Source organism: Lutra lutra, chromosome 4 (assembly GCF_902655055.1).
Source record: "Lutra lutra chromosome 4, mLutLut1.2, whole genome shotgun sequence".
Taxonomy (NCBI): Eukaryota; Metazoa; Chordata; class Mammalia; order Carnivora; family Mustelidae; genus Lutra; species Lutra lutra.
This window is the reverse complement of record NC_062281.1, coordinates 188,664,957-188,690,395: the sequence shown is the minus strand read 5'-3', so window position 1 is coordinate 188,690,395 and position 25,439 is coordinate 188,664,957. Positions and strand designations below refer to the sequence as shown.

Genomic DNA, 25,439 nt, shown 5'->3' with positions numbered 1-25,439 from the left:
TTGTCATGCAAGGCTGTAATTAAAATGGCAACTGGAACAGACGGATACTTACTTGAGTACGTAGAGGGTGGCTGACTCGGTGGTGGTGGGCTCTCAGAGAGACGCAGGGGTGTACGATGCGGACCCCGCTCCTGCATCAGCCTGGAGAGCCACGTCCATGTCTGGCAGGGCTCTCGAAGGTAAGCAGTTCAGCATTTGAAGGTGGGGGCGAGCCTGGAGCATTACCGTGAGGCTTCCTGGGGAAGTGGGAACCTGGAAACCGTCAGGTGGGGAGTCATAGATCTGAAAGGAAAGTGGCCGGGGCCCCAGCAGGCAGGCGGGTGCCCTCCCAGCAGCTGTTCTGTGACCGCTGAGAAACAAAGCCATCGTGGGACCCCAGTCCCCAAACAGCTCCAGGGGGAGCTTCAGCTCAGCAGCTACAGTTTGGAAATTCCTCTCAGGACATCAAGTCCCAGGGGACCAGAGCTTGACAGCCAGCCTGTCGTCAGCTCTTAGTATGCTTGCCGTCATCTGGTCTCTTTTGCTGTCCCTCGACGTGGCCGCCCCATTGTGGCAGGCTGTCACAAGATGCCGCGGAGGCGGCCAGGCCCCGGAGAGCTGCCGTGGCCGTTTCCAAGGGTCACTGCCCTTCATTCAGGAGCCGAGCTGAAAGGTCTGACGTGCATAAATTTCCACTTTAAATCTGGGAGCTCCATGGAGGAAGAGGAATGGGATTTTTTTTTTTTCCGAGTGGCCCTACCGCCCCTCCAAGTAAAGACTGAATGTTAGTCAAATCAAGACTACAGCATCAGAAAGCACTTTCTAATTTATTAGACTTTTCTGAACATGCAGTGGCATTCTCCTGGGTTCCCAGTCACTGAGGTGTGGGGCGGAGGCCCGGCTGCCTCCCGGGAGAGCCTCGACAAGGAAGGAAGCAGACGTCGTCTTCCCGCACCCACCCGCTTGGGAACCGAGTTTAAATCCGAGTCGTTGTCCCCCCTTCCCCCCACCCTGCATCTCCGCCACCCTGGCCGCCCGTGTCTTCCGGGCCTGGCCTTCACCGCCCTTCATTAGCAGTGAACGTTGTCAGCAGCTACTTTGTCAGTAGTGAAAAGTTTGTATTTTCCTCTGTTGTGTCCAACAAAGCCCGGGTAATGTCATGTGTCCTCTGTGCCTTAAGCTCCCCAAAATCTCTCCCTGTGAAAGCCCCCCCCCCCCCCGCAACAATGCGGTGTCAGGATATAGAGTTTCTCTTGGTGATGCTGTTGGTGGTCATCACGAGCCGTCTTTCTCGGGCAGCCCCGTGTAGGGGGCCCCCGTGCTGTACAGCCCCGGGAGGTCAGTGACACCTTTATTCCCCGCTTGCAAATGGGGAAACTGAGGCTCGCGGTGTAGTAGACATAGGGGAGCCTGCACTCGAGGTCAGGAGCCCACAGCACGCCTCCTCCCCTTCTGTCGGCTCGGTGAGCAGGAGCGGCCCCGCTGTCAGGGGGCTGAGGCTCAGCTCGGGGCGTCACCCTGATTTTCCCCCTTTCTTGGCAGCTTCATCGCCGTGGAGAACATCGACAGCTACTGTGTGCTCATCTCCTCCAGAGCCGTCTACTTCCTGAAGAGGGGAGACTATGTGGACCGAGAGGCCATCTTCCTGGAAGTCAAATACGACGATCTCTACCACTGCCTCGTCTCCAAAGACCATGGGAAGGTGTACGTGCAGGTGACCAAGAAGGCAGTGAACTCGAGCAGTGGCGTGTCCATCCCTGGTCCTTCCCACCAGAAGCCCATGGTGAGTGCGCCGCTGGCCTGTCTCCTGAGTCCCCGAACGGGAGTATGCGGTGGTTAAGAGACAGAAAAGAGCCCTCGAAGGCTTACGCTTTTCACCAGGCACTCGTTTTAGGTTTACGTTGGGCTGTTCTTAGTCCCCAGGGGTTCTAGTCCCACATACAGAAGGAGCTCAGTGTGCATTAACTGGGGCGATGCTGCCCTCCCAGCTCCACCAGGAACGACCCAGCCCCTGGGCCTCCCCTGCCCATTGATAACAGTGTGGCCAGTAATGCCGGCTGTAGCGAGTGGTGAGGACCTACCCACATGACCCGTGGGAGTTTTTATTCCTAAAGCCGGACTCTGCAGTGCTTGGCCCTGAGTTAGCGCACACTCTGGCTTCTCCCCTGTTTCTCCCAGGTCGCAGTCACAGACTTGTTTTCTGCGCAGAGAAGCAGTGTCTAGCGCAGGCCCTTCCCCAGAATATATTCTAAATTTCCTAAATAAAATGGATAGATTGCCTCCAAAGGATACAAGGTATTGTCACGGCAGGACTTTCAAATAGTAACATTCCCATTAGTCACCAGCGTGCATTAAGGACCCGCCATGTGCCCCGCTGGACAGACACTGAGTGTTTCTGAGGGTTATGTGGCGCGGTGCCGTCGGTCCCTCTTGCCCTAAGGAGGCTTGGTTTGGGCCCGTAACTCACTCCAGGTTATATGGGCAACACTGGGAGGAACTGGGGTACAAGCCTGGGTGATGTGACTCCAGAGCTGGCGGTCTAGACCCCTTTGCTGCCTCCACTCAGAGAAACCGTTGGCTCTGCAGAATCGCGTGGGGGAAGCTCACCACCTCTCGCCGTCCTCTGACTTCTTCGCAGGCTTTGCGAGAGCCCGAGGTGTTAGTCGTGCTCAGTTTTCACCTGGTATGCCAGGATTTTCAAAGCCACGTTCAAGAATGATGGGCCGTTCAAAATGGCCCTGCTTGCCCCTGGCTCCCTCTACAGATGGGAAACCACAGCCAACCTTCTTGGGCCTCTCTCCTCAGGAATCCCTCGACCTTCCCCTGCTCAGGAATGCAGTCGGGTTTGGCTTGGCTTGGCCTGCGCACGCTCCCCTGGGGTCGTGGGCTTAAATCAGGGCTGGTACATTCCCAGAGTTAACACCCAGAAGTTGAGTGTTTCCACAAGTTCCTCTCGATGGTGGGGAGCCTTGCCCAGCCACCTTTTGCTCCTCTCAGGGCAAGTGAGCAACTAGGCATTTGTCCCTCTATGACTTGTCACTGGACGTTAGAGGTGGATCCCCATGGTGCAATCCTTCCTTCTCGCTCTTTGTTGAGCCTCAGCAGACCCTCGCCTCCTCAGAGCTGAGGCCGGTGCTCCCATCCAGGGAGTCCCAAATGTCAGGTAACTATCGTTTGGCCACCCAGTCACCTGGGGCGTATGTTAAAGATACAGATTCCAGGAATCTACCCCCCACCCCCACATCTGGAATCAGCACTCAGGAACTCAGCAACAGGCCCTGGGAATCTTTCTTTCTTTCTTTTTTTTTTTTTAAGATTTTATTTATTTGACAGAGATCACAAGTAGACAGAGAGGCGGTAGGGGGAGGAGCAAGCTCCCCGCTGAGCAGAGAGTCTGATGCAGGGCTCGATCCCAGGACCCCGGACCAGAGCCGAAGGCAGAGGCTTTAACCCACTGAGCACCCAGGTCCCCCGTCTGGGAATCTTTCTTAAAAGGAAACTCATACCAGGGGCGCCCAGATAATTCAGTCTGGTCCGACTCTTGATCTCAGCTCAGGGTCACGAGTTCAAGCCCCACAGTGGGCTCCATGCCGGACGTGAAGTCTACTTTAAAAAAAAAAAAAAAAGTAAACCCATACTGTTCCGATCTGCCACCAGGCTGGGAGCCGATGTCTGGGCCAGTTGAATGGTCCACATCCTGGGATTTGTTTGGCTGCACCCCCGGGGCGCGTTATTGATTCTGTTCTACTCTCCAGGTCCATGTGAAATCCGAGGGCCTTGCTGTCAAGTTATCACAAGAGATAAACTATGCAAAGAGTCTTTACTATGAACAGCAGCTTATGTTAAGACTCAATGAAAACCAAGAGCAGTTGGAGCTGGACTCCTGAGAGGCCCCGGCTGCCGGAGAGACGCTCCCAGACACCCCAGATCCATCAGGAGGAAAGGCCCTTCGGCTGGGCCTCAGTCCAACCAGAATTAGGTTTGGGGGATGATATCAAGAAACAAGGGGAAGACACACAAACAAATGGAAACCATATTAATTTGTGGGTGGGGTGGAGGGTTACTTTAGATTATGGGGAAATAATTTTCAAAAGGTTTTTGTTGAATAACGTTAAAAAAAAAAGTGTACTGAGATGAATCTAATTTTTAGATTGCCCTGTATTTTGTTAACATGTATATAGGTACAATCGTGTGTTTGTAAATATATAGGAGCATTTCTGAACAGGGCCTGTGATGTGTGTAAAGGTTTATTAACTGTAAAGTAATATAAAATTATATTGGATCTTTTATTGCACTAATTCTACACATCTAATTCAGGGTACTCTCTATAAAAAGGCATTCTTGAAAGTCGAAGAATGTTCTTTGTTAGTTTTGGAAACCAGAGAAGTCACAGGAACAAAGATTGAGTGAGACTGGGGGTGCTCTGGTGGGTGCCTTGGAATCCTGGGGCCCCTGAGGCTGGATGGGGCAGCCCGTGCCCCAGAGCCGGAGCCAGCCCCTGAAGGAGATGCAGGATGGTGGCTCGGAAACCCATCTTTTATTTATTTCCCACCCCCACTTCGTTTTTTCCTCCATCTATTTGGCTTTCTCCTGACTAGTCTCGCCCAACTTTGAGGTAAATTGTGTTCTGTTACTGTGGGTCTGAGTGTGCGTGTGTACACTCATGCACACCAGCATTGTAAGTTTTTCTTGGGTTATCATCAGAGAGGGTCAGTTTGAAACACTGGTAGGCTCTGTTGATTTAGAAGGAAAAACATCTCACGGAACTGTTTGTTTTAACAAATCAAAAATCCACAGACTTCTCAGAAGTCCCCACTCAGAAGGCTCTTCTTTCTGGGCAACAACAGGGAGGAGTTCCAAGGACTCTTTCCTTTCGATAAAGCCACAGTCAGGTACCACGGCTGCACAGCCCTGGGGTCAGCAGTGGTAACACCAGACGAGAAGGGAGAGAGTCTCGGGAAAGGGAATGAAATCTGAGCATTAAGAAAAGCTGTTTTGTCCTTTTTTCATGGAACCAAGATTTGGCTAGAACATCTCTTGTCCTTGGTCTTAAGTTCCAGCCAGTTAGCAAGGCCTGCTATGAGAGCCCTCTTCCTCCTGGGGCTTGTTTTTGCTGTTTCCCTGAGAGGGGGGCTCCCTCCAGCATGAATGACTAGCCTTGTGATTTTTAAATTTTCACTTTGACAAAGCTCATCGGTCTCTATGGCCTCGTCACATATAGCCGAGGTCGAGACGCAGTGCATCAGCGGATGTGTAGAAGGTTTTGGTGTTTGGAAGTCCTGACCCAAACCCTTCCGCGACACAGATGAAGCTGATCTGTCCACCTCACTGGCCCTCGCCCTGCGCGTGTGCATGCGTGTGTGCATGTGCGGGCGTGTGCGGGCGTGTGTTTTCAAAGAAGCAGGAGGGGAGCGTTAGCACAAGTGCTCGAGAGCTTTGGCTCAACAGTGTTTCCAGGGATCGTCGTGAACTCCAAGGTCTGTGTCGTCTTCACGAGCTCCAAGTTGGTGGACTGCAAAATCGAAACTTGGCTCGTGAAGGGTTGGGGCGGATTTTGGTCTGTTGTTTGTCTGTCTTTGCTGGGGGGGAATCACGACCCTCTGCTCACACTCGAGACCCACAGCAGCGCAGCCTGGCGTCACCTGCTGTGGGTCTTCCCCCCCCGCCTCCCCAGCTGTACCCCACTTTTGCCATCAGCGACCCACTGCCTGCTGGAGACCACGATCTCCTAAAGATGAGACTCTCAGAAGGGCTGATTGTTTGCCTTGGTGAGCCTTCTGTCGCTTTCTGGAATGAAGTCAGTGGGATTTCGTGTGACCGAAGCAGGCAGCCCTCAGCCCCTGGTGGCAGCTGGGATGCAGGAAGCCGGCTGAGGGCTGCACCGGGCAGAGCTGCTACCCACAGGCCACCAAGAAGTGTTGCATGCGGTGCCCTCCTCCCGGAGCCCTTCTGACTCTAATCAGCTCTGGAAACAGTCGCCCGGCCGGTGGATTGTGCAAGTCCTCGCCTGCAGGAGCCTGAGAAGATGCTAGAGCTACTGGGGCTCTCTGCCCTCGCGGCCCCCCGGGGCGTGGGGAGGCTTCAGGGTCCTTGGACTGAGCTTCCTGCTTGGCCAGGAAAGAATTCAAAGCCCTGAAGGAAGCAGGCCCTGCCCCAGGCTCCTCGAGTGCCCGGTTTCTTTTTCAATTGGTGTTTAGCCCGTGATGTCTAAGACTTTGTTATGATAATTTCTCCCGATTTTCATGCTGTCCCAAATACACAGTTTCTCTCCGAGAAAAGTAAAAGAAATTGAATGAGGAGAAATTGGATAAGGAGAAATCAAAAGCCTTCCTAATTCCCCGACCCAGCACAGTCGGCCAACCCACAGGGCCGGGCAGCCAGAGCTGCGGCCTCGCCCTCGGGGAGCACTGGCCCGAGGGAGGCGCCCCCGCGCCCCCACTGAGGGGGAGGCAGCCCCTGTCCAGCCTCTGTGGGCACGGCCAGTGGCCTGGTGGGGACTCACCGGGATGTTCATGGCTCTAGGACAACTTTTTTTTTAAGCATCATCTGTGCCTCAAAATACCATAGTAGCTGCTTGATAAAACCTGAAATTAAATTAACTGGTTCTCTACTGTGTAAACATGATTACTTACGGTCACCAATCTGTTAAGACTCTTTCATCTGTTCCTCATGTCAGAGTCGTTATTTTTCTTCCTGTGGAATAAAATGCTTTATTGACTTCCCAGACAGTTTGGTTGCTTCTGGTCTCTTGGTGTTCATAGATTCTAGAACCATCGCCGGTGACCAGTGCCACACATATTACAGCGTTCACGGTAACACGCAGCCTCTCCCCCTCGCTCCCCACAAGCATGCCACGGGGGCAAAGCCCTCACCTTGACGAAACCCTCAGCTTTCGGCCTCTAGAGCCCGGCTTTGTGTGGGCAGCCCCTCCCCTCCCCCACTCAGGTGACTGACCCGGCGGGGCCTCTGCGGGATGGAAGTTGTCATGTCGGCTGAGGAGAGGGGGCTTCAGGGGGAACAGGTTTAGAGCTCACTTTGTATGTGCTAAGTTGAAGGTGCCTCCTTGACGCTGCTTGAGGCCGGAGCTCGAGAGAGACGTCCAGGCCCGAGGGGACTCCTACTGGGTGTCCTCAGCATCCAGATGACCCATGGAGCCTGGATGAAGTCCCCAGAGAGGTAAGTCGAGTGGGTCTGGCAGAAAAAAAAAAAAAAAGGCCCCAGATCTGGGCCTTGGGGCTCCCCAAAGTTTAGAGTGTGAGCAGGTGGAGAGGAAAAGCCCAGGAGGCAGCAGGAGCATCCAGACACAGGCGTGAAGCCCAGAGGGTTTGGATCCTAGAAGCCGAGTCCAGAAAGCTTTCAGAGAGGAGGGAGGATACCAGGTGCTTCTGCTAAGTCAGGTCGCATGAGGAGCAGCAATACTGGGTCCCAACACCGGGGTCCGTGGAGCCTTCTAGGGCAGCTGCTGTGGAGTGGAGAAGGGAGAACCTGACGGCATCAGAGCCCAGAGGAAAATGGAAGGAGGGTCGGGGGGGACATTGATTGGCAACAAGGAATATCCACAACCTTGTGGAGTAACCCGGCTAGAAATAGAAGGAGAGAAGCAGCGGGAACTTCGAGAAGGGTGAGAGGTGATAATCCAGGAAGGCAGTCAAAGGGGAAGAGGGAGACAAGCCAGGAAGAGGGGTAGATGTGGTGGAAATTTAAGGACATCCTCGTTTCCTTGTTTCCGTTGCTTCTCCTTGGTCAGATGAGCGGAGAGGGAGCACGGACTGACGGGAGGTGACAGAGATCTGGAGGAAGGGGGAGGGAACGGTAAGACAGACATTTGAGATCATGGGAAGTGAGCAGACCAGGGAGGTACGGACAGTAGGTCAGCCAGGAAACATGAAAGGCCCATTCGAGGCTGGGGATCATTAAACTGAGACCAGGCAGCCTGGTTCTGGTTTTCTCTAGCCGCACTCAGCTGCACGATTTAGCATGGAACAGGAAAAGAATTGGATTTAATCGGGAACTGTCCCCTCCTGCCCATTCAGATGTTCCAGCCACCATGGCCCACCAGAGCCCAACAGGAGAGCCAGCCAGAACCGAATGTCAAACAGAAATCCGAGAGCTCAGGGAAGAGAAGGGAGGGGCTACACTTTCCAAACCAAAGCCCACAGCCAAAGACTGTGCCTTTCCAAGTGGGAGAGACTCTAGAAGCTGTGGCCGACGCCCTGAAAGGCAGACCACGCAGCTAGAATAGTTCAAGGGCTCTGGGGCGGGGTGGGGGTTGTTGAAGGACCAGCTGACCGAGCCCTCCGGGCCTTGGAGAAACCCAGCACCAAAAGGGTGTGTCTGTGACCTCTGCCTCCCTCCCAGCCCTGCTCACCACTGTCCACAGGGAAGACCAGGTCCTGCCCAGCCGCTGCTGGTCCAAGCTTCCTTTCTCGGGCCAGGAGATGATTTGAGAATCCATAAACATCAGAGGGAGAATATGCTTTTGGAGAAACCTCCTGAAACTTTTAAAATTAGCTTCGATCTTTTTCATAGAAAGGCAAACCAAAAAGATGATGTCACATTCCCATTACCTTATGAAAGCAGGTAACACAGTATTTGCCCCTTTCTGCCCCCGCATCTCCCACTCTGATAACCTCGGGCAGCGCCCGCCTCCTCCCGGCGGCGCGCATGTCCGCTGACACGTGCTTTCCCAGCGTTTCTTTCCATGAACGTAGGAATCCCGGACACTCTTCTGCAGCCTCTCCATGTCGCCAACAAGGGGTGTGAACTGTTCCCTCAAACACTGCGTATCAGCATTTCTGTATCAGATTCAACTGCTTCCATGTGGATGGGCTCTGGCTTGACCTTGGGGCCACCGCCCCCCACAAGCCCAGAACAAGGCAGCCATAAACAAGCATCCTCCTGTTTCTGGGCACGGGCCCTCCCTTCATGTCCATGCAGTAGACCCCCGGGAGCTGATGCAGCGGGGGGTACACACCAGGTCCCTTCCCGGACCTGCTGCTGGGGTCAGGGGGCCGGCCATCCATGGCATGTACCCGTCTGATGGGCACAGAGTGGTGTCCCATCTTTCCTCTCATTCACAGGGACTTGTCAGCAGTGGCCGCTGAATGACAAACCGCCAGCCTCTCAGCACCCTCTCTTAGGACCAGCTCTTAAACTGTTTTTCCAGTTTAAACCCCGCCCCCCCCCCCGCCTTTTTTTAATGTCCTACGTGATGTGGACAGATTTCCTGATGGGGCGCCACCTTATCCCCTGGAATAAGCCCCGTTTGGTCAGAATGTGCTAATGTGTTATTCTTTTGATACGTTTCCTGGCTCGGTTGCCTAATACGTTGAGTGTTTGTGTCTTTCAAGTGAGAGGCCTCCGTCGTTTTCTCTCTATATCTGCGTCCGAGGGTAGAACTAAAATTAGGCCGGCTTCATAAAATGGGCCAGGGAGACACCCACCGTTTTCTCTGGCTCGGGATACTCAAATTATCTGAGAATTTCCCGCTCTTGTTTTTTAAAGCGAGATGGAAGGTTCTAGACTCTTCCTCAGTGGCTCCCTTTTATCATCCCCCGTGCCTTCTGCTCATTGGAACGTCCAATTTCCATCTCTTACGTCCATTTTGGCAGGAGTTTTGCGGTTTTGGTTTTGTTTGGGGTCTTTTTTTCTTTTTTCTTTTTTTGTTTTGTTTTGTTTTGTTTTTTTAGATCCTCCAATTCTGATCGGTTTTTCCTGTGTGGCTAGATAGTTGCTCGTGTTCTCCTTCACATGATACCTCCTGAGTTGGGTCATTTCTCTTTCTTCTTCCTAGTCTCGCCTGTTTGTGATTTATTGTTCTTTTCGAAGAACCAGTTTGGGATTTGTTTCTCTTTGTTGTTTTGTTTTTATTATTTTGTTCATGACACCTCTAATCTTTTATTTCCCCTACCTGGCTTGTGTTTTGATTTCTTCTACTTGCTTTCTTGCTTTCCAAGACGAGTACTCAATTTTGTTTTGTTTTGCTCGGTGCCACCCTTTCTCCTTAAACAACAATGGCATTTTTAGATTATAAATTTTCTTCTGAGTACAGCTCGTTTAACTCGGGTTTAGGTATGAAGTATTTTCTGTATAGTTTTTGCTTGCCCTTTAGATTTCTTCTTTGACCTAAGAGCTACCTAGGAATATGTCATTTCTAAACATTAAAAATAATTTATCCTTACTAAATTAGTTATTTCAAGCATTACTGCATTATAATCAGCAAAAGTAACATTTTTAAAAAATGCGCTGTAGTTCTTTTTATCCAAGTACTTGATCGATTCTTGAAAATGTTCCATGAACATAGGCAACAAGGCATGTGAAGATAGGTGTGTACCTACAAGCATCCACACTTACACAGATAGAAGTCTGAGTTTGCAGACTGTATTAATCAAATCCTGTATGGTCTTACTTATTTGTGTGTATGTGTGTGTGAGAGAGAGAGAGCTCTGACCCACATCTTCAAGTGGCCAGAGAAGCAAGTTCTAACTTACACGTACTCCCCTGGAAAGTGCATAAAGTAAACAAACTTAGAAGAAAGAAGAAAACAGCAGCCTTAATTAAGCTGCCACCAAGCAATCCAGTTGGAGCCTTAGAAGGATTTGATGCCAGAACAATAGCGCTACACAGCTGCGTCCCTTCCCCTGGGAGCTGGGCCCACCCACTTGTCGCCTTCAGGGAGCCCGCCCACTTCTCCCACAGCCCTGACCCAAGCAGCATGCCCCGTGTAAATAGTTCCCAGGGGGTAATAAAACCTCACACCTCCTGCTTATTCCCAGAAGCCTCCAAAGCACAAAAAAGGCATGGATACATTTTGCCTTGGAGGAAATGGATGCATCCAGACCGAATTGACCCTTGGAAGCCCTGAATGAGTGAGCCCCAGAGGGAGGGGGTTTGGGGAGAGGGGCTAAGGTGACTTTAGCGGGGGATGTCGTGCCCTTGGGACATGTTTTCCTAAGGCACTCAACTTTGGGAGTACACAGAGACTTCTGGAAAGTTTAGCCCAGCCTACAGAAGGGCAATTCCGTTGTTTGATGGACCCATTCCCAGGCATGCCCGGACAACACAGCTTCTGAGCTTCTCCTCCACCCCACCCCCCCAACAGGGAGGCACTGTGCACCCTTGTTGTGATCATCTACCTGGGTTCAGCCTCAGGATGGGCGCCAGGGGGATAGGATGAGTAGGGGGACTCTCTCACTGCCCTGCTGGGCTCGTGGACCACAGGGTGGGGCAGGGAAGACTTCACTGGGTTAGGGACAAGGAGCCGGAGTCCTAAAGGGCTAAGAACTAGTGGCACAGAGAAGAGAGAGGTGCTCACATGGAGTCCTGGACATGGGAGCTGCTCGGCGCATTTGAGAACCGGAGTGCCATGAGACGTGGCCGAGGGCCAGGCCATGCTGGACTTCGTAAGCACTATGGGCAAAGGTTTTAAGCAGAGGATTTCACTCTCTAAAAAATAAAATAAAAAGAGAGACTAAGAGCCTCTCTGGCTGCGAAATGGAGCCTGGGAGGAAGGAGTCCAGAGTGGAAGCCTGCTGCCCTCGTCCAGGCAAGAAGTGGTGGAGACAGTGGAGATCGAAGTGGATAGATGGGATATACTCTTGAGGAAGAGCAGGGGAGGGGTGCCTGGGTGGCTCAGTGGGTTAAAGCCTCTGCTTTTGGCTCAGGTCATGATCCCAGGGTCATGGGATCGAGCCCCGCATCGGGCTCTCTACTCAGCAGGGAGCCTTCTTCCTCCTCTCTCTCTGCCTGCCTCTCTGCCTACTTGTGATCTCTGTCTGTCAAATAAATAAATAGAACCTTTAAAAAAAAAAACAGGTGAGACAGAGGGATGGATCTAACAGAGAGGACTGGGAGGAAACAGGGTATCAAAGGTAGTTCCCAGGTTTCCAACTTAAGTAACCAGGGACCAGTGATGTGATTACCAAGATGCCGAGCACTGGAGAAAGAGCTGGTATTTGTTGACTGCTCAATATGTGTTGGTCGCTAAGTGAACAAGTGAACGTCTTCTCAGGTTATGGGCATATTCTGTTTGAGATGTCGGTGACCTTTTAAGCAGAGATGGTGGGCAGTTGAGAGAGAGTGGCTAGCCTGTGAGCCGTGTTGATGTCATGGGAGTCGAGATTATGGGGAGAGCAGCATGTGAGAGGAGAAGGGCTAGACCAAGCCTGGGAACTCCAAAGTCTAATGGATGAATGTAGGCGTAGGAGCCAGGAAAGGAGGCTGAGAAAGAGTGCCTGGAGATGCCAGTAGAAAAGGAGGAGAGAATGTTTCAAGATGGCACATGCATCGGTTGGGTTGAATGGTGTTGAAAATTCAAGCTTTATGTTGGATTCAACAGTGTGGAGGGCGTTCTTCATATGAAAACTTTGTTGGAACATTGGGAGCAGGAGCTATATTAGGGCAAGGTGTGGATGGCAGGTTGAGTGGAAATAGTGTCCTCTGTGACAGTGACATACCAAAGGAGGAAGTGGTTGCTGGGTGCCTGTAGACAATTAACAAATAATAATGACACTAGGACTAAAAGCCAGTCTGCCTTTTCTATCACCAGGCACATGGCAATTCTAAAAATGTATGATAAAATTCTCTTCCCCTTAAAAATCTTTAGTGGGCTTAAGTTTTGTTGAGTTTTAATAGCATATAGGTAAGCTCCCCACTGGCATGTGGTAGTGCATCTCCTTTAATAAGCCATGTATTCCATGTCCAAGGACACCCAGTTAGGCAGTGGTCTCCCAACACAGACTCTGCTATACCCCTTCAGTCAGAGAGGAGATTCTGATAATTGGAGTTGTTGTTCAAGCCTACTTTGGGCGTAGATCAAGTCCCCAACCCCTATCTGACTCCATGCCTGCGTCCAAATAGTCTTTGTGAAGTAAGCGATGATAGGCAGTGACTGTAAGACGAAGCCATAGAAGTTGAGTCATTTTATGTGACCACTCACAGGGTTTAACTTGTGCTTAAAATTTTATACAGTGAAAAAGAGTGCAGACCACAAAGTGTAACATCTTTGTGTGGAAAGTGCAAATTTTAGTTTGTAAATTAAATATAAAGAAAATAGAGCACTATGTCAATGGTGTAACTTACTAGTTGACAAAATTGTGCCTTTTGCCAGTGTTGATTTAACTAGAATTCACTTACTACCAGACATTTGTTATGTAGGTCTAGAACCAAAAAAATCAAAATTCAAACCATTGAGTATAAAATATACATAAAAAGATTAAGCCATTGTGCCCATCTTTGAACTTTAATACTTATTTAATGTTTACTGACATCTTTGAAAAGTTCAATAAAATTTTAAATGGCATTTCTATTCTTGTTACTAGTATTTGTTTCATTCACGATTATTACTGAAGATACTTTTGATATATTGGCAAAGGGGATGTTAAAACAATCCTCTGAGTTTCAAGTATACCAGGTATGCCGTTGGCCCAAGGTGAGAATCCCTGGGGATGCCCAGGTCTGCTGTTCCTGAAGATGGGGCAGAATTTGGGTCTGACAACCAGGGAGACCAGACTGAGCCAAGACCCCAGTGGCGCTGATAAGAGGAATTCACAGAAGGCTAGGAACACAGTAGACTTTCAGTGTGGCCTGAATTGGGGTAGGGAAAGGCAAATGAGAGAGGCGACATATAAAATGAAAGTACCCTGAAGTAGAATTTTGTACTAGTTTAGAATGAACTGGTTTTCAGTCCTTTGCCCCCCACCATGCCATGCCCCACCTGACACTAATCCTGTCCACAGAAGCAACGACTTTCAACTCTTTTTTCAATTTCTCCTGGTATCTACCACTTGTTTCTACTACCTGTTCTTGATTTCTTCCCATCGGAGGTGTTATCTACTGATTTTCTTCTGTGAAGAATTAGGATTTAGTTCTTTTTACCCACCCCCCAACAGCCCCACCACAATACTCCACATCAAAAAAGGAAAAGAGGGACATCATTACAGATCCTATAGACATTTAAAGGATAATAAGGGGATATTATGAATAACTTTTTGCCTTTAAATCTGACAACTCAGATAAAATGGACACGTTTCTTGAAAGATGCAAATTATCAAAATTGACAGAAGAAATAGAAAATCTGAATAGCCCTGGATCTATTAAAGAAATGAAATTTGTGATTAAAAACCTTCCCACAGAGAAAAGTCCAGGCCTGGATGGCTTCTTTGGTGAATTCAGTCAAACATTGAAGGGAAAATTAATACCAATCCTGTACAAATCCTCTCAGAAAACAGAAATCATTTCCAAATCATTTTATTAGTCTAACACCAAAACCAGAGGTTTTACAACAAAAGAAAACTAAAGACCAATCTCCCTCAACACAGATGCAAAATTTCTTAACAGTTTTTTTTTAGCAAATAAACTCAATGAGTCATGTAACCCAATTGAAAATAAGCAAACATTTCAACAAACACTTCACAAAAGAAATATACAGAGGGCAAAAAGCACAGGAAAAATGTGCAGTATCACTCAGAAAAATGCAGATTACAACCACAGCGGAAAGCCACCGCATACCTATAGAATATTAGAGTTACAACATCTAACAATAGCAAGTATAGGCAAGGGTGTGGAACACATGGAATTCTCGTACGTTGCCAGTGGGAATGTAAAATAATAAAACTAGTTTGGAAAAGAGCTTGGAAGTTTCTCAGTTAAACACACTCACCACAGGACCCATCTGTTCTGCTAGTTGCCTACCTGAGAGAAATGAGAACATGTCCACACAAAGACTCTAACAAATGGCTAATCATAAGAGCCAAAAATTGGAGGCAACTCAAATGTCCATCAACAGGTGAATGAATTAAAAAAAAAAAAAAAAATAGAGCATAACGTAAGGATGGAACACGACTCAGCAGGAGGCCCGAGCAAGCTAATGACACACATGATGAGAGACAGAAGTTCTCCTTAGGGGACTATTGAGATAGTCCAGCCAAAACAACAGACACAAAAAAAGAATCAACCCAGTACTTTGGGGATATGTGATCAGGAAGGTAAGGACAAGGTCACGGTACTTCTTAGGCTGGACATTTGCCCTTGTTGTCTGACCAGAAATCGGTTCTTCCTTCTCCTGGAAATAGACCCTAAATTCCTTTTGGAAAACCGTCTCTCACCTACTCTGTCCTCACAGTTCAAGAGGGGCTCCAGCCTCATAAGGAGAGGCAAGACCTCAGTCCTGGCCAGCCAGGGAAGACAGCCCGGTCTTCCCAGCAACTGACTGTCTTCCTAACACCCCCGGGAGGGGGATGTTCTTCCTAGTGACTGTCTTTATATATAATCCAGTTGCCAACCAGTGCAATCCTCTCTCTGGACACAGGGATTGATTTTGGAACGGACACTTGGTCCAATCAGAGTGAATCCAGGGAGTAGGGCAGACGTCACCAGGAAGAGATGCTTTCTTTCCACTGGACTTGAACCTGGAGCTGTCAGGAACCAGCATGTCAGGAGGGCCTGCCCCTACCTGAAGCCAAATCGAGATAGGCTGACCCAAGAGATGAAGGGAGGCCAGGTCCTAAGGACATCCCTCGAGGCACTGGGCGTTTTAAATTTGTTCAAAGGCCAATTTACTTATGAAGGTCACTGCAGCAGGAAGGGTATTGACTACACTGCTTGAACACAGAGAACCGGGAGGTGAGTTCCATTTTGGATCCCGTGAACCTGCGGCCTAGGGCACATCCAGTCAGCAGTGTCGGAAAGATAAGGATTTAGGAGTCATCCCTTTGGAGATCCGACTTTATAAATGAACCACGGAGTAAGTGACACTGCTCAGAGAGGGCATAAGGTGACAAGAGATTGGAGCTAAGCCCAGAGCCCTGGGGAGAACTGATGGAGGGATCGAGAGGGGATGAGGAAGCCAGGGAAATCAGGAAGGAGGTGAGGATGGCGGGGGGGCGGGGGTGTTCTGTGGGAAGGGCCCGAGGAGGGAGAGACTGGGCAAGGGTGTCGAGCTCTGCTCTGAGGTCCGGTTGAACAAGACTGAAAAGAGGCCAATGGATGTGGAAACTAGGCCATTGGTGACTGTCAGCCCAGCAGTTCTGGGAATTGTGGGTGTCGAAACAGGATCCAAAGGTGAAGAGGTGGGTGTAGGTGTCTCCAAAATTCGACTGTAGGAGAGGAGGAGGGGGGGAAGGAGGGTTTTGTGGGTTTTTTTTTTCTCTTTAGGTGCTTTATGAATAGCAGAGAGGTGGACGTGCTTGTGGATGGGGCAGGGGAGGGGGGTGAAGGAGAGAGAACAATTTAGGGGTGGCTGGAATGCAAGGAAATGGAATCTCAAATAGGGGTGCAGAGGCCTCATGGAGACGAGCAGAACTCTTGCTTCTGAACCGCATCCCTTTGTGTTTTGATACATTCATCAGTGTGTTTTATGTTCTCAGTTTTGTTTCCTGTGGGGTTTGTTTGTTTTTTGGTTGGGTTGGGCTGGTGTTTTGTTTTATTTTAAGATTTTATTTATTTATTTGACAGAGAGACAGCGAGAGAGGGAACACAAGCAGGGGGAGTGAGAGAGGGAACTGTGCAGGGAGCCCGATGCGGGGCTCGATCCCAAGACCCTGGGATCATGACCTGAGCTGAAGGCTAACGCCTAATGACTGAGCCACCCAAGTGCCCCTGGGTTGGGTTTTTTACTCAAACTAGATTAGGGGGCCTCAGAGACTCCGGAGTTACCGGCATCAAACAGGGAAGCAGAACCACACGGGTTACTAGGGAATCCAGGTTGGGTTGTAGGAGTGAGACCACACACACCTGGGGGGAGATGGCAGGTGAAGGTTTTGAGGGCAGTTCGATCAGAACAAGGTCTTACTGTCCCCGTGCCGGGGAGAGCACAGGACTGAGGAGGAGGCTTAGGGAAGCCTTTGGAAGATTCTTGGTTCTTTGTGGCTGCCCTCTGAGTTTGCAGCAAGGGGTCTGGGGCAGGGTGGGTGTTGGTCAGCAGTGCCCACTGTCGGGAATGATCAGGGGCAAGAGCAAGGACCGACTGGAACAGCCTTGACCCAAATGATGACCTTCAAAGCGCAGTGGCCACTGCTCACCTTTGCCTCCCGGATCCATAATTTAAGATTTTCTAGGAGTCACATTTTAGAAAAAAGGAAAGGAAATTGAAAATTAATTTTAATTATTTATTTAACTCATTTATCCAAACTATTATCACTCGGTGTGTAATTAGTAGGAACAGTAATTAATGAGATAGCTAGCACTACAACTTCCAAATCTGGGGTGTGTTCTACCCTTACGAGCATCTCCGTTCAGACTAGGCACGTTTCAAGAGTCACAGGTCAGTGGTGGCTGCCACGCTGGACAGAACAGAAGTAGAAGATAGGACCATCACGGCTGGCTGTTACACAGGAACACAAAGAAAATGCGTTTGGAAGTTGCTGGCTCCTGAGCCCTCAGGGAACACAGGCCGGGAAATTGATGTGGGGAGAACCCTGTTCACAGAATGGGCACCGGGCCCCAGCTGGGGAGCGGCCTTCAGCCTTCTTGGCCAGCATGTCACCTGCTCCTTGTCTAGACGGAGAGAAACTAGCTGTGTCCCATGACTGTGACCCCACCTGACTCACCATGTGGACATAATCTTCTGCAATAGCTCAGGGCACTCCCAACCCCCTCAAGATGGCGCCGGGGCTGGGCCATGGAGGGGTGGTCGAAGGTGCTATCAAGGGGCACAGTGCCCTTCCCTGTGCTGGACAGAGCCGAACCAGCGGGACAGTGGTGGACAGAGTCCCATGACTTCTTCTCCGTCCCCAGACCTCCTGGATCCCCGAATGTGGCCAGAAAGGCCACCATGAAGATTCATGCCTCTGAGTGAAGTCCTGGGTCCTCGGGGAGCTGCTTGGGTGAGGGCAGATTGCTATCAGATACTCACCCTTGGTCTGTGAGGCTCAGGAATCTGTTCATTTTAGAGTTTTGTGGGAACGCATTTGGATGAGAGGAGGATGAGGAACAGTCAAGAAGGCCATGCAAAGAATGCAAGACCCACACGCTCTGGTGTTTCTGTGGAAGCCAAGAGAATAGAGGAAGGCGGGAGCCGAGGTGACACTTCCTGTCAGCTTTAGGGAAGGTTAGTTCAGGTCTAATTGGCCATGAAATGTGGGGAGCATCTCCCCGCCGAAGACCACTAGGGATTCGAAGAGGCAAGAAGCCCATCTGTTTCGCTCCTGTTTGGGCTCCCAGAGCCTGGTTTGTTTGCTAACCACCAATATCAGATCGGGCAACTCTGCAAATAAAACTGACGTCTCTGGCCAGCTGCCCAGGCTGTTTAAAGTCCCAGCAGAGAGGCAGGAGATGTGCACAGGGAACAGGACAGGGGAAGAGCCAGGCCTTGGTGGCCAGGTCTGACCCCAAGGCACCCCCACCTGCCTGTCCCCAAGTGCCTCAGCACAGGAGTTAGCCATGGCCCACTTCACTCTGTTATTCCAGAAGGTGACACTGATGACATTAAAGAAGCTGAGGTATTGGGGAAGGGGGCATCCTACCACCTTACAGCTCACATTTGACCCTCAACGTTGTTCTGTTCATCTAGTTATAAAGAGAGGCCACACAAATGACGACAGAATGTCTGTGAATATTCCCGCTTTGATTCAATAATTCATGATGCTGGAAGTATGTCCGCAGGCAGGAATGGCGAGTCCACTGGTTGTAAACCGTCTCTCTCAGTGGTAGAGGGCGGCTCTTCCATCCAAATCACAAAGTGGGTGCTTTGTAAATGTGACCAGGACATTTGCCTAACACTCCTGTCTTTCCATCTTAGCCTAGTCTATGGTCAGATTGTTGGGTTTAAAAGTCCTTCATATTTTCTTGGTGGGATTTCTGAAACATGTCTATTTAGAAGATAAAATGCAGTATTTAGAAAGGGAACAGGAAGTAGAGTAGACTGTGTGAGTATTGTTTGTTACACACTGTCCTCTGCCATCTGTGTTTGTTTCTATTTATGCTTTCTTATCTTTTTCCTCCCTCCCATTCTTATCATCCACAACCAGCTCCCCTCCCTGGTTCCTTATGTATTTTTCCAGGGAGATACACACAGACTATCTTTCTATCTATCTACGTATCTATCTCATCATCTACCTACCTTCCTATCCACCTACCTAACACCTGTTTATCTATCCAGGCAAGGACATATATACCTATATATTTTGCTTGTTCTTTTTAAAATTTTATTTATTTATTTGACAGAGAGAGAGCACAAGCAGGTACTGCAGCAGAGGGAGAAACAGGCTCAATTCCAGGACCCCTGTATCATGACCGTAGCTGAAGGCAGATGCCCAGTGGACTGAACCTCAGAGGTGCTCCTGCTTGCTCTTTTCATTTTTATTTTTTTACAAAATTTTTAGCATATTACTTCCTTCCTTTGTTTTCTTAATAATGCAACTTGGCTATTACTCCATCTCAGCAGATAAAGACCTTTCTGGTCTTTATCTGGGGCATCTGGATGGCTCAGCCCATTGAGCACCCATCTCTTGGTTTGGCTCAGGTCGTGATCTTGGGGTCATGGGTTCAAGCCCTGTGACAACAGCAGCTGGGGCTGACACCATTTGGGGAAAGCTCCGCTTCTCCATGCTCTGACACATGACCCCTCAGTCCAATTCCTCTTGTATCCATGTCCCTTCCTGCCTACTCAAGGATACAGCACCTGCAATGGTCCACTCATTGTCCTGCATCGCAAGTCCCCACCCCTCCTGGACTGTCCTCACTAGAATACACACATGTGTTATTTCTTTCATTTGGTTCCACCCTTGATCCCATACCCTAATCCAGCCACTCCTCAAGTTTCTGCTCTCTTCAAAGTAAAATTCCTCAGAACATTAAGGGTTTCTCTCTCCACCTCCTCACATTCTCTTTTCCAAATCAGTTATATCTGTAGCGACTTATTCTGTCTGCTTTCTGTCAATATCTCAGAGAGGAGTGTTAAAATCTCCAATTATTATTATGGATTTGTTGATTTCTTTTGGTTCTGTCAGTATTTGTTTCATGAATTAAAGCTATATTATTAAGAGTATCAGTGGGGCACAATTAGGATTATTATGTCTTCTTGCTAAATTGACTCTCTTCCATTATGCAATGTCCCTCTTTATCTCTGGAAATAGTTTTTGTCCAAAATTCTTTTTCTGGTATTAACATAGCCCTTTTGATTAGTGTTTTCATGGTATACTTTTTTTCCCAACCTTTTTCTTTCTTCCTTTGGTGTCCATATATTTAATGAACAGCATGTTGTTGGTGTTTGTTCTTGTATCCAATTAGATGCCCTCCGTTTTTCACTTTGAGTATTTTGTCTGTTTACATTTAATGTAATCATTGGTGTGATTGGGTTCTGTCCACTATTTTTCTATGTGTCTTCTATTTGTTCCATCTTCTCTCTGTTCCTTTGCTTTTCCTTCCCTTCTTAATTTGGATTGAATATACTTTAGAATTACATTTTACCTTCTCTCAGCTTTTTTTTAAGTGACTTTCTTTTTTAGAGTAGTTTTAGGTTCACAGCAAAATTGAGTGAAAAGTACAGAGTTCCTATATACGTCTTGCTTCCAACATGGTACAATCTCCCTCACTATCAACATCCCACACCAGAGTGGTACATTTGTTATAATTGATGAAACCATATTTAACACATCATTATCTTCAAGGCTTTTAGACTACCTCCCCCAACTTTTTAAGTGTTACTTTAGATTAAAATACTCATCCTTAACTTACCACAGTCAACCTTGAAATGATCATACCACTCCTCATATTATTAAAAACTTTGAACAGCGTATACCTTTCTTCCTTTGTGCTTTTGCTATTATATATTTCATTTCTATACTGGTTATAAACACCATCATACATAGTTATTATTTTTACTTTAACTAGTCAAAAGTCTTTTAAATAAATTTTTGTAAGCACTCACCATATTTATTATTTCTGATCCTCTTTATTTCTTCTTGTAGATCTATGATTCATCTGGGATCATTGCTCTTTAGCTGAAAGAATCCTCAGTATCTGTTGAGTGAAGTTCTTTTAGAAAATAAATCAATATTTATTTATTTATTTAAATATTTTAAAAATAAAACAAAATATTTCATTTCTGTGTTGAATGTGTTGAATTTCCCATTTGTACAAGTGTTTTGATCACTTTTTCCATTAAATCTGTATACATTTATAAATTTTAGTCTTTATTTATTTATTTAATTATTTTAGTCTTTATTTATTTATTTATTTATTTTAGTCTTTATTTATTTATATATTTTAGTCTGCCAATTCCAACATAAGGATTATATTGAGTTTAGGGCCATTGACTATTCTTTTGACTATGGGTCACATTTCCTGCTTCTTTACATATCTAGTAATTTTTTGTTCTGTGCTTGACATTTTGAATGTTCTATTGTGGAGACTCTTAATTATGATGATCCTCTGAAGAATGGTGTGGTTTTTGTTTTGTTTTGTTTTCCTGGTAGGCAGTTAAATCACAGGAGGATTATCTTGATCTTGTTGAGAACTGACTTTAGACTTTGTTAATGTGAGTGTATTTCAGTTTTGCCCATTGTCCTAGGGTGAAGCCCTTACTTGTAGGGTATAGACCTTTTAAACAATAAACTTCCTGGTTTTTTAGTGGAATTCTCAGGGTATTCACTAAGATTTCACCTCTCTGGATGGTCCAGAACTCCAGTAGCACTTTAGCACTAAGACCTCTAAAATCTCTATTCAGCTTTCAGCCCCCAAGCTGGTTTTCTCCTAGGCCTGGTGGAGTCTTGTCCTGTACATGCAGATCTTAGGATTCAACTACAGACCCAAAGGGAATCTCTATGAAAATTTTTGGGAGCTCCATCTCAGCTGCCTCTTCTCTGTGGTTCTTTCTTTTTTGGCAATCTGCCTCCCAGATTTTATCTGTCTTAGGAGCCCTAAACTCTGAACTCTCTTTTCTCCACCCAGCAAGACCAACTCTCTGCTTGGAATCTACTTCCCTGTGCCACAGTTTGAAAATCACTCCCAGGCAGAAAGTCAAGGTGAGTGTGGAGCTTAGCCTTGTGTGCTCTCCTTCTCTCAAGGATCATAGCTTTTCACTGACTGTGGTTCAGTGGCTGATCACTATTGCTTCATGTATTTTGTCCAGTTCTATAGTTATTTATGACAGGCAGATAAATACAGCTATTCTTCCTGGATAGAACCTGAAATTTCTCCTGTTCTTTGTTGAGCCATTTCCAATTAAGTTTTCATCCTCAAGGCCCCATCCTTGGAGGCGCCTGGCTGGGTAAGATGAAAGAGCATGCAACTCTTGATCTCAGGATCATAAGTTCGAACCCCATGTTGGGTGTAGAGTTTCCTTTAAAATTAAAAAAAAAAAAAAAAAGACCCCATCCTTTTTCAAGGTTATCATTGACCTCCATTTTGTCAACTCTCATCTTCATTATAAAGTCTCATCTAACTCATCAGCAACATTCTTCACTGTTGATCACTTTCTTATTCTGAAAGCACTTTATTTCTCCACTTGGCTTCCCAGAAACCAGTTGTGTCTTGGTTTTCCTCCTACCTCACTGACAGCTCCTCTCAAATTTTCTCTGCTGGTTCCTTCTCACCTTCTTGGCCTCCAAACGTTGGAAAGCTTTGGGACTATGAGAACTCTTCCTTTCACCCTCCACACTATCCTTGATTATCTAATTGGGTCCCAAAGCTTTAAATACCATCTACATACTCATAATTCTTAGATGTATATCTCCAACCTGGGTCTGTGCCCTGAAATCCAGACTTGAAGCCCTAACTGCCTTTTCTTTTCTTTTTTTTTTTTTTTAAGATTCTATTTGTTTATTTATTTGACAGAGAAATCACAAGTAGGCAGAGAAGCAGGCAGAGAGAGAGAGGAGGAAGCAGGCTCCCCGCTGAGAAGAGAGCCTGATGCAGTGCTCGATCCCAGGACCCTGGGATCATGACCTGAGCTGAAGGCAGAGGCTTTAACCCACTGAGCCACCCAGGTGCCCCCTAACTGCCTTTTCTACATCTCCACTTGGAAGTCTAGAAGGCATCCCAGGCTTAACATGTCCACACAGAACTCATGATTTTTTCCTTCATAGCTCTGCCTCTTCCCTTGGTTTTACCTATCTTAATAGATAATTCTGTTCTTCCGGTTGTGTAGATGAACCATTTTGGAGCCATTCTTAAAACCTTTCACCCACATCCAATCCACTTTAGGAATCTACCCCCCTGGATTATTGTGATAGTCTCCTGGACCACTTTCTTGCTTCCAATCCTTGCCCATTGTATCAGCCAGGGGCACAGCAGGATAGAGTGGGCACACTTAGAGGATATGATTGCAGAAGTTGTCAAAGGGGCTTTGTATTAGTTATGGGTGGGTCAAGGGTACCAATAAGAAACGTGAAGCATCCTGTAACCACCCCTCGGAATCGATGAGAGTTATAGATTCTGGAGAGGGCCACTTGATGTAGGTCATGGCCTTTGGTAGAAAAAATCAGCTCCTGCCACACTACAGCCCACCAGAGAGAGGGTCAGGGGAATCTCTGATCACTGGCCACTACCCCCACTGGCTGAACCTAACCAGAAGCCAGATGGTTGGGAGTCTATGGAAACAGTCCATGGAGATAGCCTCTCAGGGAAGAGAGTGGGACAGAGACACGGAGAGTGGATTAAGGCAAGTGGGGAATGTCCCATCAAATCCCATCCCCTCCCCACATAGGCACACACTGTGGTCCATTCTTTACATAGCAGCTAGAGTAATGTGTTCATTCTAGTGGATCTAGAGGACAACAGAGCCACAAGATGGGTGGGACCTGGGTCAGTGAAAAAGCAAACGGAGAAGAGCATTCTTTCCACCAGCCATTCTCATCTTGGTTAAGTGAGTGAGAAACAAACTTCTACTGGGTTGGAATTAATGAACGTCTGGGAGTCTATTTGTTACTGTTACCCCCTGAACTGGTACTTCCATTAAACAAGGACCAGAAGAGTTTCATTTCCCTTTCCGTATGGTTGTTGGGGAAATCAAATGAGATATCATTGCTAGGGCAATGTTTAGTGTATTGTAAGTTCCCAAGCAATGGTGCCAATTATTGTTATTTAATTTTTGAAATGAATACATCATCATGCCATTAATAATTTTTTTTTCAGATGCCTTGTTATAGGCTTTAGGCAATTCTTCTAGAGAATAGATGAACTATGGAATATATATATATATATATATATTTATATATATTATATAAATATATAATATATATAAATATATATATAAATATATATATAATATATATATTATATAAATAATAATAAATATATATAAATATATATATATTTAGAGAGAAAGAATTACAACCTCCCACCAAGAAGCTTCTGGTCCACTTGGCCTCTAGGCCTCCAGAGAACCCAGAACAAAAGAAAACTTCTTCACTCCTCTTCTGAGCCGAGCGCCGGGCTAGGATCACATGGTGCCCGGTAGCCAGGCTCCAAAGATGGTCTTAAAGGACCATGCCTCCCAGCGTCCGTTGCCCTGGGTAAGCCCCACCACGCTGGATCCGGCTGAGCCATGCCTCAGTTTAGAGTAGGGCTGAAGTTATTCTGTGCCTGTTCCAGGTCAATGCCTTAAGAAACCCTAACACCTTTCATTCTTGTCCTTTTGGGAGCCCTAAGACATGATAAATAGTCTGGCTACCCTGGGGAAGAGACCCCAAGACTCCATGGAGTTGTAGAGAGAGGCCCGGTCGCCCAGCGAGCCAGGTGAGCCCAGCTTTCCAGGGGTCCCCCCAAAGACAGCCGGCACACGCGTGAGTTACGTGGAAGTTCCTCCAGCCCAGAGGAACGCCAGATGACATGCCATGGAGCTGGAAATTCACCTCGTGGAGTCCAGGCAACCCTCAGATTCAAGAGAGATTTTTAAAAAAAGGTAGTTGTTTTAAGCCACTAAGTTTTGGGGATTTGTTGTATGGCAGCAGGTAGCCAGACCGGGACCCAAGTGACCCATGTGAACAGCATTTGTGGCCTTGAATTTCCAGCCCTGCCCCCATGGAGCACTCCCCCGCCCCTCCCCGCACCCCCGCTGTCACTGCAGGGAAAAGCAAAATCCAAGGGCGATGTTGCAACCAGAAGCTTGCAGGCGGGGTGGAACTCTCTGTACTCTGGTTGGGGGAGTCCGACCCTGCCCCCTCGGCCACTGGCCACCGGGAGGCTGAGCTCACTCCACTGGCCTCCATTCCTCTTCTTGATTGGCACTTTAATGAGGGTAGAGGGGGCTGACCCCCTGCCAGGGGGCCGGTTCATGCCCCGTTTATCTCACAGCTCCACGCAGACTGGAACAACACTGCAGCGAGCAGCCGGCCAGGAGCCCCCGCCCTCGGTGATGGATTGAGTGACCGCGGCGGGTTGGCAGCTGAAGCGTGTAGTGACCGCACTGTCCTGTCAGCGCCCAACAAAGGGGCCAGCCTGCCCCTCCTGCTCGCCAAGCTGCTCCCCCCACCCACCACCCTTGGGGGGAATGTGACAGCGGCTCCCTCTGAGGGGCCGAG

At 48.0% G+C, this 25,439-nt stretch overlaps 1 protein-coding gene and 2 long non-coding RNA genes across 10 annotated transcripts in view; 2 read left to right on the top strand and 1 right to left on the bottom strand.

Moving 5' to 3' along the window:
• The window catches only part of VPS13D (vacuolar protein sorting 13 homolog D), a 254,700-nt gene extending 247,995 nt beyond the window's left edge, over positions 1 to 6,705 (top strand). For all 8 annotated transcript variants that reach the window (XM_047723620.1, XM_047723617.1, XM_047723616.1 and 5 more), the window contains 2 exons: positions 1,522 to 1,762; positions 3,735 to 6,705. In XM_047723620.1, coding sequence (XP_047579576.1) covers positions 1,522 to 1,762; positions 3,735 to 3,866 — 373 coding nt within the window. In that variant the 3' untranslated portion in view covers positions 3,867 to 6,705. The remainder of the gene's footprint in view (positions 1 to 1,521; positions 1,763 to 3,734) is intronic.
• A 10,202-nt stretch (positions 6,706 to 16,907) lies between these two features.
• On the bottom strand, positions 16,908 to 24,793 carry LOC125097813 (uncharacterized). Its single transcript, XR_007126623.1, has 3 exons — positions 24,711 to 24,793; positions 17,831 to 17,958; positions 16,908 to 17,299 (listed from the first exon to the last, which is right to left on the bottom strand). It is a non-coding gene; the product is annotated as an uncharacterized LOC125097813 (long non-coding RNA).
• On the top strand, positions 19,213 to 24,809 carry LOC125097814 (uncharacterized). The gene is made up of 2 exons (XR_007126624.1): positions 19,213 to 19,250; positions 24,568 to 24,809. It is a non-coding gene; the product is annotated as an uncharacterized LOC125097814 (long non-coding RNA).
• Positions 24,810 to 25,439: the final 630 nt, after the last annotated feature.